The sequence below is a fragment of the Eretmochelys imbricata genome, chromosome 6, assembly GCF_965152235.1.
Source record: "Eretmochelys imbricata isolate rEreImb1 chromosome 6, rEreImb1.hap1, whole genome shotgun sequence".
Lineage (NCBI taxonomy): Eukaryota > Metazoa > Chordata > Testudines > Cheloniidae > Eretmochelys > Eretmochelys imbricata.
In genome coordinates, this window is record NC_135577.1 from 40771032 (window position 1) to 40788099 (window position 17068).

Below are 17068 nucleotides of genomic sequence, written 5' to 3' on the forward strand. Positions count from 1 at the left end.
TATCAGTTGTTTTTGATATTATTGACTTTGAGGAGTTACTGATTCACCTGAAAACTGTGGCAGAAATTGACAGGGCTGCTCTTGGTGGCCCTATTCCTTTTTTTGCTGAGCATTTACAGAAAGTGATGTTGGGCAATTGCTTTCATTCTTAAGAGTGTTGTCTTGTGCGAGCTCCAGAGGTTTCCATCTTGTCTCCCCTCTTGCTGAATATGTATACAGGTATGTTGAGAGGATTAAAGAGGAGATGTAGGCTGCTGTGCTGGTGCTCTGTATCTCACCAGACCCTGCCACTGCAGTTAGATGCTTGGCCCAGTGATCCAGGCCTAGATGAGATGCCAGTGGCTGAAGCTCAATCTATATAAAATGTAGGTGATGTTGGTGCATTGGGGAACTCAGCCAGATGATGGTGGGAGATGATGGATGGTGTTTCTACCACTTGTCGGGGTCCTCAGCCAGGGGTGCTGTTGGCTTTCCCGTTAGTATGAAACAATCAGAGGGAAGCGGGGCCCCAAGGAGGCTTTCTCCCATCTCCCTCGGGCTACGGGGCTGCAGCTACTTCTTGTAGGTGTGATCCTGGTTCCTCTGACTCGCAGCACAGCCACGCCATTAGTCTGGCGCAACGAGCTCTGAGGGGGCTGCTCTTCACCAACAGTTAGCGCGGGGAAGCGGAGGCTGACGCCACAGTGCACGAGGACACCACGACCAGCTCGGGAGAGTACCAGCTGCTTCCTTCGGCCCACCCACGGGAGCCTCCTTTTGCTTCTAGACCCATCCCACTTCTGTACACGCACCAATCACTTCCGCCTCGCTGCGGCGTGCTGAGGTCAGAGGGTGTGCGTGACACGCCATTCCCTGCGTCTCCTCCTTTTCCGCTCGTCTCCGCGCAGCGCGGCGCCCCTCTCTACAATCCTCGCGCATACGCTCTGCTCCTTCGGCCTCCCAGCAGCCCCCGCGCGCTGCCGTTCCTCCCCCCGTGAAAGCCGATCGGGGGCGGCTGGGCGGCCATTTTGTTCCTGGACCCTGGGTTGCTGGACTCGGCGGCGGCGGCCGTGTGTCTGGCGGGACCCGGGGAGCCGCCGCAGCGCTGGTCGCTTTTTAAAGGGTTTTAATCTGTTTTGGGGGCCGCTGCTCGGCCCTGTTTTAACCCGCCATGTCCGGAGAGGGAGCCGCTGGCGACCAGGTGAGCGGGAGCTACGAGGCCGGTCGCCTAGGGGCAGCGGCCTGGGGTGGGCAGCGCGGTACGGGGGTGGCGGTGGCGAAGGGGGTGCCCGCCCCCGTGTAGGCCTTGGGTGAGTAGCTTGGCCGGGACTTCTCTGTGGCTGGGAGAGGGGGCGGCCGAGTTGCAGGGGTCCGTTGGGCGTGTGCACGGGAGCAGGTGGGAGGAGTGGCTCTGGGAAGCGGGGAGCACAGGCGGTTTTTTCGCTCTTTAGACTTAGGGCTCCCCCGACCAACTGCAGGGCCTTACTGTAGGATGGTGGCACAATCAAAAAATGGGCCCGTTCTCGCCTTACCCCAACACATATTGTACGAAATCTTAGATTTCCATATTTAATCAAATACAGTCGGGAAACGCCTTGCATGCGACTCACGGTGGGTGCTGGCCTTTTAGACTAGTTAAACCGAAGAAACTTTTAAAAATTCGCTTTTGCCATCCATGTTGGCAAGCACGTTTTCTTTCGAGTCAACTTGGACAATAGGAAGTGTAATTTGTTTCAGTTTCTGGATGCCATGAACTACTAGTAATATCTCGGTTTCAGTCTCCAGAGGATAGTTGAAACCCAATTAAGCTGTTTAGAAACGAATATTTTATTTGCCTTTGTAAAATAAATTTAAACTTTGGGCTTATACTAAGAGATTGTGCCCTTTTAAACAAACTCTAGTGACTTGTCTAAATTTCAGAAGAGTAATGTACTATAAAATCTTTTTAAACAACTCATTTGAATGCATCCGATGAAGTGAGCTATAGCTCACGAAAGCTTGTGCTCAAATAAATTTGTTAGTCTCTAAGGTGCCACAAGTAGTCCTTTTATTTTTACATTTAACAATGAAAATATTAAAACGTACTTGTTCGACAGAGGTGGTCTTTCCCCTGAACAGATTTGTAATGGAGGGAATCTCTTCCCCGTTGCTTTTTGTACAGCAAATACCTCATTTTAATTGTGTTTACATCAACTTCATTGTGTTTAATATGCTGTTGTGGGAAATAACTTTTCATTAACTTGTTTTTGTTTATTTTATAGGCAGATACAATCTGGTATTGTACATCATCCCCCTTAGAACTGGTGTTACTATGAAATGCTTTCTTCACTTTCCAGCTTTCTTTCCTTCCGTCCTTCTGGTATTGAAGAGCCTGCTCTGCCAGTCAGAGCTATATTTTAAATCCATACTCACTTTGTGGGAAAACCCAAAGTTTCTGAAGCAGGGAGGAGTGATGGAAACAAGCTCAGAGGAGATGGAGACCACATATATAGAGTACTTAAACAAGTTGATGATTCTGCTCTTCCCTTCTTAGTGAACTTTATTTTTTAATGGAGGTGTGAGTTAAGAGAAGTTTACCTGCAAATCAGCACTATCACCCCCACTTCTCTCCCAGGCTTTAGTAGTGGGGGAAGTGAGTGCCTAGGTTATAGGGAGACACTTCAAAGGAACACCGGTTCTTGGGGGGGTGGGGGGGGGGAGATAGGGACCTCATTATCTATTTTAAAGCTCTCAAATCTTGTCTGCCTGTAAAGTAAAATAAATTTAAAACAAGCTAAATTAAAATAGACTTCACAAAAGTATATAGCAAAATTGATCTAATACATATTCAAAATTCAGTGCTTTTCCCATTGAAACCAATACGGAAAGTTACTTACTCACAGTTACGCTGTTTACTTCTTGGCAGCCATTTTCCTTGTAAAGTTCACTGCAACAGGAATTCTGATGTTCCCATACTTGTCTACTTTTGATGTAAAATTGCAGCAGTCAAAAAAGCTGCCAGTGTTGGGAATCATTAAGAAAGGAGTCGATAATAAGACAGAAAATATCATATTACCTCTGTCTAAATCCATGGTACGCCCACATCTTGAATACTGTGAAGATGTGGTCACCCCATCTCAAAAAAGATATATTGGAATTGGACAAGGTTCAGAAAAGGGGGGAAAAATGGTTTGAGGTATGGAACAGCTTCTGTATGAGGCAAGATTAAGAAGATTGGAACTTTACAGCTTGGAAAAGAGACGACAAAGGGGGGATATAATAGAGGGCTATAAAATCATGACTGGTATGGAGAAAGTAAATAAGGAAGCATTATTTACTCATAACACAATAATTGTGGGTCACCAAATGAAATTAATAGGCAGCAGGTTTTAAACAAACAAAATGAAGTATTTCTTCACACAATGCGTAGCCAACCTGTGGAACTTTTTGCCAGAGGATGTTGTGAAGGCCAACACTATAACAGGGTTCAAAAAATAACTCCATCAATGGCTATTAGCCAGGATGGGCAAGGATAGCCTCTGTTTGCCAGAAGCTGGGAATGGGTGATGGGGGATGCATCACTGGATGATTACCTGTTCTGTTCATTCCCTCTGAAGTACCTGACATTGGCCACTGTCGGAAGACAGGATACTGGGCTAGATGGATCTTTGATCTGACCCAATATGGCTGTTCTTATGTTCTAAATATTTTATAATATGCAACATTACATAGGAAAATCTTAGTGTTTCTCTTTAAACATTTAATGGAATTGTACTGATTTGGGCATTTTAAAGTTGTTTAATGAAGCGTTACCTCTTGGAAATAACTTTTAGTATAGTTTCATGGAAATTTTAACAAGGCAAAATTACTGGGCAGTGACTTAATTGTATACCTCTTTCATCGCTGCAAAGACTATTAGAAAGCCATTTATGAAAAATTAAAAATAATGTTCTGTCCACAGTAAGGATAAAACCATTCTAAAAGTAAGCTTCCTGGTATAATTATTCTTGTGTAGCCATCCGTTTGAGGATTTCCACAGTCAAAGAACTGTCAAGACTCGTTGGATGTGCAGCATGAGAGTGGAAGGTAGTGGTGAGGTTATCAATTTTAGTAATGTTTACATGTGAGTAAATCTTGTATAAAGGGGAAAATACTTCAGTTTAGTAGTACAGAAATGTAGGGGAAGATGTCCATGAGCTACCTACCACTGGTAAAGCTGCTGTTAGCAAGATTAATTTGTGTGATGGTAAAAATGCTAGATCCCACTGGACTGTTGTCAGCATTAGATCTCCCACCAGTTCTATCACTGGTATTATCATTTAATTACTTTTTAAATTACCTAGTGTAGACAAGGCTTTGCTATTTCCGATGAGAGTTAAGGGTGCTGAGCACCTCAGAGATCAGGCCTTTAAGCCTATGCAGTTTGAGAGGTCTGTATAGCCTATCTAAAGCATGTAATTTCACAAGGTTTTGGAGCTTGCATGGTTTATATTAAAGGTTGCTAATATTGTCCTCACTGCTCTAACTCAGCTTCTTACTGATCCCATGATCCTTAAACTGTATCCATGCTGGTGAACCCATTTATTTCAATGGGGCTCTGTGCAGACACAGGGTTTTGACTGTGTGGATCTAATCTGAGGATCAGGGCACAGCTTCTTCAATGTACTGGGTACAATTTCCAGTAATCTAAGAGACTTAGACATCCAAATCTCTTTAGTGCTTTTGAAAATTTTAACCACAAATTAAGTATCTGTAACAGAATTTTACTAGGATGCAAGTGTAATTGGATTCTGTTTTGTTTCCTGGATCAAAGTAAAATGTCTGTGATTTCCATTTCAATGATAACAGAATACATTTTAATATTAAAAGGTTTTCAAGGTAAAAATGAAACCACAGAGAATAACATGATTAAATAAATCCTGCAACTCACTCCCCTCCTCCACTACACTGGAACTACTTTTACCAAGGTATTTCACAACCTCTTTCTGGCCAAATCTCTAGGCCTCTGTATTACATTCTCATTCTCCTTGACCTCTTTGGTTCTGCTGATACAGTTACATGTCCTTTTTGAACTCCCTTGGCTTCAGCGATACTGTCCTTGCCTTGTTTTCTACTGTCCTTGCCGTACCTCTTTTATTTCTTCAGTGACTGTTGTCAGGGTGCTCCCTCGTTTCTCAGTCCTGGATGTCTCACTGCCAACTTAAACTTAGTGAGCTCAATATCCTCTGCTGCACCTAGTTTCCACTGAGTGCAACAAAGGAGGTGTGACAACTCTTTGATTAGGGGGATATCTAGATGCCAGGTTGCCTCCCTCCAGGTTGCCACCTCAAGATAGCTTAGAGCTGTTTAAGTACTATTTTAAGCTATGCCCTAGCTTTAGATGCCTCTGAAGGCCAACTACCAGCTAGGGATTGCTGAAGTGCATGCAGGTCTGCTTCTACTTGTTCCCCTATACTGATGGCTGGGCAGGAGATGGTACAGCTGGCTACAGTACTGGAATCCCCAACTATCCGTCCAGGTCCATATACAGCTGAGAGGGTCTGTAGTGGGTCCAAGGACTGAATACAGCATTGTCTACCAGAGAGTTCCTTGGTTTTTTTTCCCCACAAAGCTCACCCTAATCTGTTCATTCGTCAGCCTCTGTGTCACTCAGGCTACTCAGCTGTAGGTCATCTCTGAATTCTTCCTGCACCTTGCCCCACACATCCAGCCTCTGTCTAAATTCTGTTGCTTTTTTTCTCCACATCCCTCTGATATGACCCTTCCTCTTTATCCGGACATCAGAAACTCTCATCCAGGTACTCAATGTCTCCTCTTTTGATTACTGCAACTCTAATCTGCCTGACACATAATTTTCCTCCATTTCATACAAAATGCATTGTATCCCCAAGGTCATATTTGCCTGAAAACCTGATAATGTCACCCGTATTGTTCTCTCCTTGATCTTTACATTAACTCCCCATTTTCCCCTCACTTTTTGTGACCTTCAAACCACTGCATATCTGTTCTTCTGTGCTTGTCATCTTTTGCCTTCTAGCTGTGCCTCTTATCTGCTTTGTCAATAGTGCTAGCCTCGGAAAATCCATTTGTCCACTTTTCCCACAAATATCTGTTTTGTCCACACTGCCTTTACATAAGCAACACTAATTTAATTGCTAATCTAATCTGTAAAGCCACAACCCAAGAGTGGATTATTTTGATAATGATTTAAATCCCGAAGCCAGAAACACTGATTTATATATTTGATTTTAATCTTGTTTTGTATTTGTATTTTTTAGTTCTTTTCCTAAAGAGAGGTTGATTCTCATTGGTTGGTAACCATTAAAACATGTTTTTCAACTAACTATGGCCTTTAAATACACTTGGTGCTTTATCCCCCCCGTTTAGCAAATACTATGTCTGTACACATTAAGCAGTTATGTAGCATAACATATATTTATTTTGATGCTTATTTTTTTTATTGTTAGAAAATGGTGACTAACACATTGATTTTTATTTTATTTTGCCAGTGATGTGTCAAACTGTATTTGGATGGAAATTGGAATTCAATTAAAAAATTGAACAAAAAATGGCATTTTAAATTTTTTTAGTTAAATAAAACAACCTTAGAAGTGCTAGAGATGCATAAGAAGTAAGTGTATCAAAATGTGTTGCATTTAAAACTAATTGATTACTTAAACAGGAACTATCATTAGTAGTTAGTGAAGTGAATTGATTTTCTGGTTACCAAGATTTTAGAAGTAGTAGATCGCATCCTCTTTAGTCATAGATACGAAGAGGAAAACAAGTTTTTCTGTTTTTCAACTCCCAGTCTGTTTCTTAATTTTTAACTAAACTACATGAATAAATTGAAAATATGCCTTCATCTGAATAAGAGGCAACTACTGTCAAAAACTGTTTAGCACTTCAACAAACCCTGGTTCCAGATGCTTAGCCACTCACTTCCACTGGTTCAGTGGTTTGACTTTACTTAAAACTTTGGCAGCAAATATGTATGGCTTGAATATTAATTGAATTTAAATTATTTTAACAGATTATAATAAGTTTAGGCCTTAGGATAGAACATAAGAACAGCCATACTGGGTCAGACCAAAGATCCATCTAGCCCAGTATCCTGTCTTCTGACAGTGGCCAATGCCAGGTGCCCCAGAGGGAATGAACAGAACAGGTAATCATCAAGTGATCCATCCCCTGTTGCTCATTCCCAGCTTCTGGCAAACAAAGGCTAGGGACATCATCTCTGCCCATCCCGGCTAATAGCCATTGATGGACTATCCTCCATAAACTTATCTAGTTCTTTTTTTTGTTTTTTAATGCTGTTATAGTCTTGGCTTTCACAACATCCTCTGGCAAGGAGTTCCACGGGTTGACTCTGTGTTGTGTGGAAAAAAATACTTCCTTTGTTTTAAATGTGCTGCCTATTCATTTCATTTGGTGACTCCTAGTTTGTGTGTTATGAAAAGGAGTAAATAACACTTCCTTGTTTACTTTCTCCACACCAGTCTTGATTTTACAGCCCTCTGTCACAGGGGTGGCCAACCTGAGCCTGAAAAGGAGCCAGAATTTACCAATGTACATTGTCAAAGAGCCACAGAAATATGTCAGCAGCCCTGCATCAGCTCCTCCCCCTCCCCCTGCCCGCTCCCAGCGCCTCCCACCCACCAGCAGCCCCACTGATCAGCTTCTCCTCCTCCCCACACCTCCTGATAAGCTGTTTCATGGTGTGCAGAAGGCTCTTGGGGGGAGAGGGAGGAGTGAGGGCATGGCAGGCTCAAGGGAGGGGGTGGGAAGGGCTGGAATGGGGGCAGGGCCTGTGGCAGAGCCAGGGGTTGAGCAGTGAGCATCCCCCAGCACATTGGAAACTTGGCGCCAAAAGCTCCAGCCCTGCAGTTGGTGCCTATACAAGGAGCCGCATATTAATTTCTGAAGAGCTGCATGTGCCTCTGGAGCCACAGGTTGGCCTCCCCTGCTCTGTCGAATCCCCCCCTTAGTCGTCTCTTTTCCAAGATGAAAAGTCCCAATCTTATTAATCTCTCCTCATACAAAAGCCATTCTATACCCCTAATCCTTTTTCTTGCCCTTTCTGAACCTTTTCCAATTCCAATATATCTTTTTTGCGATGGGGCGACCACATCTGCATACAGTATTCAAGATGTGGGCGTACCTTGAGTGGTAATAGCTAATTTAGATCCCATCATTTTATATGTATAGTTGAGGTTATGGTTTTCAGTGTGCATTACTTTGCATTTATCAACATTGAATTTCATTTGCCATTTTGTTACCTAGTCACCCATTTTCGTGAGATCTGTTTGTAGCTCTTTGCAATCTCCTTGGGACTTGAGAAGTTTTGTACCATCTTCAAATTTTGCCACCTCACTGTTTTACCCCTTTTCCAGATCATTTATGAATATGTTGAATAGGACTGGTCCTAGTACAGACCCCTGCGGGACACCACTATTTACCTCTCTCCTTTCTGAAAACTGACCATTTATTCCTACCTCTTGTTTCCTATCTTTTAAGCAGTTACAGATCCATGAGAGGACCTTCCCTCTTATCCCATGACAGATTACTTTGCTTAAGAGCCTTTGGTGAGGGACCTTGTCAATGGCTTTCTGAAAATCTAAATACACTGTATTCACTGGATCCCCCTTGTCCACATGCTTGCTGACCCCCCTCAAAGAATTCTAGTAGACTGGTGAGGCATGATTTCCCTTTACAGAAACCACGTTGATTTTTCCCCCAACAAATTGTTCATCTATGTGTCTGACAATTTTGTTCTTTACTATAGTTTCAACCAGTTTGGCTGGTACTTAACAGCTTATAATTCTCGTGATCACTTCTGGGGCCCCTTTTAAAAATTGGCATCACATTAGCTATTTTCCAGTCATTTTGCACAGAAGCTGATTTAAATGATAGGTTACAAACTACAGTTAGTAGTTCTGCAATTTCACATTTGAGTTCCTTCAGAACTCTTGGGTGAATACCATCTGGTCCGAGTGACTTATTACTGTTTAGTTCATCAGTGTGTTCCAAAACCTCCTCTAACAACTTCTCAATCTGGGACAGTTCTCAGATTTGTCACCTACAAAGCATGGCTCAGGTTTGGGAATCTCACTCGGATCCTCAGCCATGATGACTGGTGCAAATAATTCATTTTGTTTTTCCGCTATGACCTTGTCGTCCTTGAGTGCTCCTTTAGCATCTTGATCATCCAGTGGCCCCACTGGTTGTTTAGCAGGCTTCCTGCTTCTGATGTACTTACAAATTTTTTTTGCTATTACTTTCTGAGTCTTTGTCTAGGTTGTTCTTCAAATTCATTTTTGGCCTTCCTAATTATGTTTTTACACTTCTCTTGCCAGAGTTTATGCTCCTTTCTATTTTTCTCATTAGGATTTAACTTCCACTTTTTAGAGGATGCCTTTTTATGTCTCACTGCTTCTTTTACTTTGTTTAGTCATGGTGGCACTCTTTTGGTTCTCTTACTATTTTTTTTTTAATTTGGGGTATGCATTTAAGTTGAGCCACTATTATGGTGTCTTTTAAAATTTTCCATGCATCTTGCAGGGATTTCACTTTTGGCACTGTACCTTTTAATTTCTGTTAACTAACGTCCTCATTTTTGGTGTCATAATTTCAAATTTTTATTTTTAAATTTTTAAAGGTTTATTTTTAAAAAGTTAAATTCATTTAACTTAAATAAAAAAATGATTTTTATCCATCCTGGTCTGCCTTCACTTCATTCATTTGCCTCCTTGCTACCCTCTTCTGCTGTGACACCTGGGAGCAATTAGCTTACTTATGATGGCTAAATTCATCGGCAGTTGGGTATATCTGATATTAAGGAAGGGTTTTTTCAATTTAAATATTACCAAGTTGTACAGTAGTTAGCCTACATAAGTGATTCCTATTGTGTGATTTTTTTAGTACTGTTACACTCCTACTGCTGCCCCCTTCCTCCTTTTGTTTCACACTTCTATTGCTTTTGTGAACTCTTTGGGGACGGAGTTTCTCCTTGTGTATTTGTACAGCCTAGCCCATTGGAGCCCAAAGAGGAAGAATGGCCTTAGGGTTAAGACCCTGATTGACTTGAGGATCTGGGTTCTGTTCCCAGCTCAGCCACAAACTCTGTGAGCCTGGGCAAGTCATTTGTTTGCTTCATGGTTACTTCCCCATTTTGAGAATGAATGTGAGATGCTCAGATACAATGGCATTGAGAACCATAAAAAAGCTTATTAAGAAATCATGATTGTGACCTTTCAGCTCCACTGAAATGCAGAGATTTTTCTGCTACTTTTTTTTTTAAGAATTAGATCACTTTCACATATACAGTCAGGGTTATACCTTAGCTGAGTTATTTTGGATACAAAAGTCAGTGGACAGAGCCCAAGTAAATGTACTACAGCAGGGATTAATCTACTTCATTTATATCGTCTCTTCTGTTTCCAGATTCTATATGCAGTGTTAAATAAAATCTTATTTAGTTTAAGTGCAACTTTAAAAATGTGTGGCAGCAGTTAAATTACAGAGAGCTGTCTAGTCTTGAGTGATGTAGCATGGGAAGTGAAATTTAACTTTGCAGTGTTAAGAGTGATCAGAAGGAAGAGCAGGTAGAAGTGTAGAGGTATTTAGAAGGTAAACCCCAAAGGGGAAGATACTTAGGATGGCACAAAGGGCTTGTTAACACTTACATATAAAGTAGGGGTCTTGGTTACAGTATGGCAAAACCATGGATTATTGAAGTTTTTGGCCTGCTTATGCAGACAGTTATTTCCAATCCCCGTAATCAATTTTCTGCTTGGCTTATATTTATCAATAAGCCCTAGATGTACTGGGAAGAAATTAAGGAGAAAAAGTGGTCCAAATGCTGAGATCTGTGGAATAGCCGCACAAGGGGGGGATGAGGTGTAAGCTTCATTTGCTTTTTCACAATTAAGTTTCTTCAAGCTTTCAAAAAAGTAGAGTCCAAATAAACTTGTACAGTTAGAGGTTGGACTAGATGGTCAGCTTAACTGCATCGTTCATGTGTGTGGATTTTTCACATCCCTGAGCGACATAGCTGGGCTGACTTAAGTAACTACTGCGAATAAGGCACTCAGAAAAGTTAAGTGGTTTTTAAAAAGCTCAAATCCGCTGTTGTGAATGATTGTTTAAACTGATGTCCTGCCCATGTGAACCAGTTTAACCATATTTAAACCACATGAACAGGAGGAGGTTTTAAACTGCCAGACACCTTTCAGTAAATGCAATTTGAGCTCAAATATGAATGAGGTTGTTTGGGTTTTGATTCTGTTATGCACTTTTGAGTCTACTATGCTGTGGGATCAGGAAATTGAGGGTCAAACTGTTGAGTGCTCTTGATGGCAATCTAGTAATGGATATGAATGAATTTTTCCTTGAAATGACTTGCCAAAGAAAATTCAAAATAAAGTTTAGCCCTGAAATATGGCTTGTTTTTTCCCCACATTAACCAGACTCAGTGGAGCATTTGACCCATTTCGAGGTGAACTCAATTTTGAATTAACATGTTGGATCATCTTTTGAAAAGGTCCTTATGAACTTCAAATTGAGTAACCTGAAAACTAAAATTAGTTGTAGGTACAACTGTTTCTATCTGTGTTTGGCTTTGCAGGATTTTCCTATTTTTAAAAAAAATTCACCTTCACACAAATAAAAGGAGAAACTGATTAACTGAAGCTCTTACTGCAAGCAGTTATGTTTATGGTTAACTTTTCACACTTTAGTAATTCCATTTTTTAACTGGAATTACTTGTGCGTAAAGTTAAACGTGTAACTGATTGTGGCGTAGGGGCGTCATTGACTATACAGGAGAAAATGACTGTACACAATTACACTGAAGTGGGCTGCTCTTACCCAAGAATGCCTTTCCTGGGAACTGGTTACTCAGCTTGCCTCTCAGGGTAGGTGGTGGTGTCTTACTTCCAACTTTTAGGTCAAACAGCATCAAACTGAGCTCCGGCAGAATCCATGCACTGATAATGGGGAAAGCTTCTCTGCTTGAGGGAAGGATTGATTTTTTTTTTTTTTTTTTTTGATACTACTTGTACTTCCAGTTTCCACTCTGTTACAGTATCAAATAGGAAATAGATTTCAAATTAAGAGCGCTCCTTCAGTCAAAATATATTTAGAAATGTTACTGACAAAGCTGAGTATTAGTTTCAGGTCTGAATAGGAAATAATAGAAGAATTTTTACCTTTAAAATATAACTTAATTTAAAAATTGTAGAATGGGCAGGGACTTACATATTTGCAGTTAGTAGAGACCAATTTGCCCCCTTTGTTGCCTTCTGTAGCAAAATAGGGAACTACAGTACAGTAGCTACTGCTCTGAGTGAATGTTTGCCATTTTGAGGTCAAATTGACTTAATTTTTTTAAAGGGTTAAAACATCAGGAGCACAATGAAGCGTGTCATTTTTCTTACCCCCAAATTTCAGTGATCCTGCACCATGCTATTTGAGTTTCCTAAGTCTACTGGGTCATTGTTAGGATTTGCAAGCCCATCCTCCAACCTAAAAAGGACCCTGTTTCTCTACAGACAGGTTTATAGAGACTAAATCCTCATAAAATAGCACATTTTTGTGCTTGTATAGCACAGTCAGACTAACAAATTTTACTTGGTTTAAATTAACAATAGTATGATCTAAGCAAACAGTACTTGCCAGGAGCAAATTGTATTCCTATCATGTTGTTTCATAGCTTCACTAAGGCAAAAAACAGGTGTCTGTGGCCTAAGCTTTGGTGAAGTTTGTGACTTCATTGTAAATTCCAAATATAAGAAACAAACTTTGTGTATATTTTCTCAGAAGGAGTCCATTTGGAAGTGCTGTAAAAATGAACTTTAAATTTAAAAGCGCAAAGCAAGCTAATTAAGTGGTGACTTAAATAGAAACTTTATGATTCCCAGTAAATACGCAGCACTGTAAGTCAGAACTCTGAAAGAGTAGGGATGTGACAAATTAGATTTATAAACACCTCCTGTTTTCCATCACCTGTAGTCAAATAATTTTTAAAAACTATCTATTAAAATGGTTTTGCTTCATGACACTAACCATTTTAGGTATGTTTTAGTTCTGTTTTGGGCTCTTATGGTGATTGTGTCCCAGAATGAATTGCTGTGAATTTGGAGCAGGTTAATGTTGGGGAAGACTCACATTAAAGATCTGTATGTAGAGATGGCAGCACTATCTACCACTGACTTCTCTCTTCTCTACTGTCCCTTCTTCCTGGTGTCAGTATGTCTTCCTTGACATTTTCTTTGTTTTTGGTACTCCATAGAGTTTTAATGAAAATCAAATTTTGCTCATATAGTAAAAGAATTTCAGACGTTATATATCGTTAATATGTAAGTGGCATTATGAAACTTGGTAGCACTGAATGAATAAAAACACTTTAAAATGCATCTTTTTGAAGCTATCATGTGGTCGTAGGAACCTTAATATATGTTTGAAATGCACAGTAAAAAAACAAACAAACAAACAAAAAAAACAATGAAACTAAAAAGCTACGGTTCCTGCACTGGCATTAACTCAGCCTTGTTGCACATATAAAGTGTGTTGTTTTTTTGGATTTCTAATTAAAACAATTTTTTTGAGAATTTTGTATTTCCTTGAGGCTTTTAAAATCTCATGCAAATTATCCTAGCAGTAGTTCTTGTTCCTTTCCAGGCCTCAGAATATGGTCTTCCAAGGGGGTCCATTATTTCACTGGATTTATATTCTTGGAATAATGAGACTTCAGTGGGGTAATGCACTCTTAAGGGGGTGTGCTTTCTAAAGCACACTAACATGTTGTGCATTAATTGGTTCATGCAGACCCTGCTGGTGTGCTTTATGGTAGTGCTGTTGAAACAATTCTAACATTAAAATGCACTAAAAAATCTTTGGTGCACACCAGCAGGGTCCACACAGACCAGTCAGTGTGGTAGAGTGTCGTGTGCCTTAGAAACCACACTTCCATAGAACACATTTCCCATGATGTAGACAAGCTCTGTGACGGGGATGGAAATTGGCTGACTTACAGTAAAACAACATTTAGTGTTCAATGTATTGTCAGTATTTGTGCTTCTTAGATGCTTTGTCATCATCTGCTTTTGTAAGTTTGAATGATGGTATGAAGTGCTGATAGCTGCTGCTCTTCCGTAACCAAGTGTTATGTGTGCTACCTATTTTCTTTTCATTGTAATCCTAGGTTGTGCAGGTCTGTATTTTTTTTTAAACCATCTAATGCCAAGTAAACTTCAGAATGGAAATCCCCATTTGTTCTTTCAAGTTTTTCTAGCGCTATTGTCTAGTGCTACAACTCTTAGCAAGCTAATGGTTGTCAAGTATTTAAATATACTAGTATTGTGTACTTGAGGCTGTAAAACATGTCGTTACACTTAAATTTTGAAAAAAAATAACAGAATACCAAGTTTTTAGTAATAGTTATGGTTGAAAAACAGTTTATCATAACCCCTTTTTTCCCCACAGACATAACTTACTGAAACATCCAGTGCTTAGGCTGAAAGTTTCCTTATTTTGTTTCTGACTGAAATTGAACTGTTTTTGGAAAATGTGAGCAAATCACTTCACCTGTTTTGTGTTACTGAAAAGTGGTGCTGGTGAGAACCTTACCTACTGTTAAAAGAAATAACTTCTAAACACACTTGCTTGAACAAAGCAACCTCAAAATCAGCTGAATTTGTAGTTTAACATAATAGTGGTCCTCACAGAAGTTGGTTTGTTTAATGGCTTTGACTTAACATAGGTATGACAATTTGAAAGTTTGGTACTGAACTTGCTAAGAGGAAAATTGCAGGATGTGCAGTACGACCATGTATTTTTTGCAAGGTTAATTTAATTAACTATTTTTTGGCACTTAAGTTGTATCGTAAAAATAATTAAACTTCAAATTCATGTTCTTTTGCATTTTAAGAACCATAATAAATCAGTTAAATAGAATTACAAATACAGAACATATTTTAGCAAGCTTATGGACTTAGGCTATGTCTACATTGCCACTTTTGTCACTCAGGAGTGTGAAAAAACACCCTTCTGAAGGACAAAAGTTTTTAACAATGAAAAGTGCAGGTGTGGACAGTGCATTGTTGACAGGAGCTGTGCTCCTGGCGATGAAGCTACCGCCCCTCTTTGAAGGTGGTACTCTTAGGGATAGAGTGGCTACACAGCACACCTTACAATGACACGGGTGCAGCAGCACAGCTGTGCCGTTGTAAGGTGCGCAGTGTAGACATAGCCTTACACTATCATGTTATTTATTTAACTTATTTCTTCTTGTTTGGGCAGTGAGCCATCAAATTTTGAAGTTTGCCATTGGGAAGTTGGGAAATACATTTTAATGTTTCTGTAGGAAAATTTGCTTTTCATTAAAATAATCATTTTACTTCAGTTGTTTCAGTGTAACAGCGGAGATCAGAAATTCCAAGATGTGAAATGCTGTATTTTCAAAAGACATTAAACTTATGCTTTAGGTAGTATTGGACTCTTCAGACTCTTACAGGCACTTATGCTCCTACTTTGTTTTTTTTTTTTTCTAGGCTGCTGAATATGTTCCAGAAAAAGTGAAGAAGGCTGAAAAGAAATTAGAAGAGAATCCATATGACCTTGACGCTTGGAGCATTCTCATTCGAGAGGCACAGGTTTAGTGACATAGGATTACATTTCCTTATCTATGGGTCCACTCACGCTATGTGGTTCTGGAAGTCAATATAAACATTTACATAAATCATAATATTGTAAATGCTGTTTGTTGGTTTTCAATTTTTTAGAATCAACCTATAGACAAAGCACGGAAGACCTATGAACGCCTTGTTGCCCAGTTCCCCAGTTCTGGCAGATTCTGGAAACTGTACATTGAAGCAGAGGTTAATATTTTAACATTCTTTCTTATATAACACTTAATAGGAATTTACGTTTACATTCTATGATAAACATAACTGAAGTTAGGCACATAAATCCAGGTAAAGGAGGATTTTAAAGATATCTTGCCTTTATTTTGTAAAATAGGTGCAAAAGAGCAATTAAAATGAATTCTCGAGTATTTGGGTCTTTTTATGAGCTGATGATTGTTGCATTATGGAATTGCAACAACATTAAAACCGTTTCAATGGTGTTGGAGTGCTTTAGCCTTTTATTTACTTGTCGTGTCAATTTATTGCCTCCTGTGTCATTTATTTAGAGCTCATTTTTTTGCTCATATGTACAAACTGATTTGAATTACTTTCTGTGAATGTTTGAATCTTTAATATTTTTGCTTCCTAGGATATTTTGAGTGTCTCTGAAATAGTCTTTTCCAGGGAGGGTGTGGGAAGGAAGATTATTTCTGATGTGAAATATCTTGAAAATGCATAGTTTATGCATAAATATTGACTAAACTAACAAAAGTCCAACTAACTTACATAACTATTTTTATATGTATAAATAGTAGCTGTTTTTTGTTCCAGTTGGCTAAGCCCAAAGATCAATCCAAACAGTCTTTATTTCATGCCATGCCATGAAATTATTTGTATGGGTATTTTGATTATATTTTTTTTAACTTTCTGTAGGTAATTGATAGTTCATCCTGATACACATGATTTTCACTGGCATTCTTAAGCTATAAATTTTGATAAATATAGACAAGTCTTTTATTAAACTCCTCTAATGCAGGGAATTGCTGTTCCTCAGGTGATAAATGAGCTAGTTTAACCTCAGAACAAATAAATGTCTGCAGATTGGTGAGTAGGAATCTGAGTGGCAAACCACATTGCTTAATCCTTACTATTTCATATAAGTTGTGTCCAGATTAGCTACGACACTAGATAAACGTTTTAAAGGTAATGCAATAAAACTAATGAGTCCGTTGTAACTGAAAATCTTGCATACTGTACTTGAATTACTGCTTATACTTACGTGTAAAATATGCAACATAAATTCCAATATTCACTCTGTTTACATATCCTATAATTGGCACTGTTTCAATCATATGTAGAAGTTAGTGAGGTATCAGCTGATAGGACATGTGTGGGTGTGTGTACTCTAATACATTCATGTGTGGGTATCTCCTATCCAGTCTTAAGTTTAGATCTTGCAACTAAGTCCATCCTCTGCAACC

At 39.6% G+C, this 17068-nt stretch overlaps 1 protein-coding gene across 1 annotated transcript in view; it reads left to right on the forward strand.

Moving 5' to 3' along the window:
- The first annotated feature begins 861 nt into the window (after positions 1–861).
- The window catches only part of CSTF3 (cleavage stimulation factor subunit 3), a 76270-nt gene continuing 60063 nt past the window's right edge, over positions 862–17068 (forward strand). Inside the window, exons 1-3 of the mRNA XM_077818454.1 lie at positions 862–1180; positions 15513–15614; positions 15744–15839. Of these exons, the coding sequence (XP_077674580.1) occupies positions 1151–1180; positions 15513–15614; positions 15744–15839 (228 nt within the window). The 5' untranslated portion in view covers positions 862–1150. The remainder of the gene's footprint in view (positions 1181–15512; positions 15615–15743; positions 15840–17068) is intronic.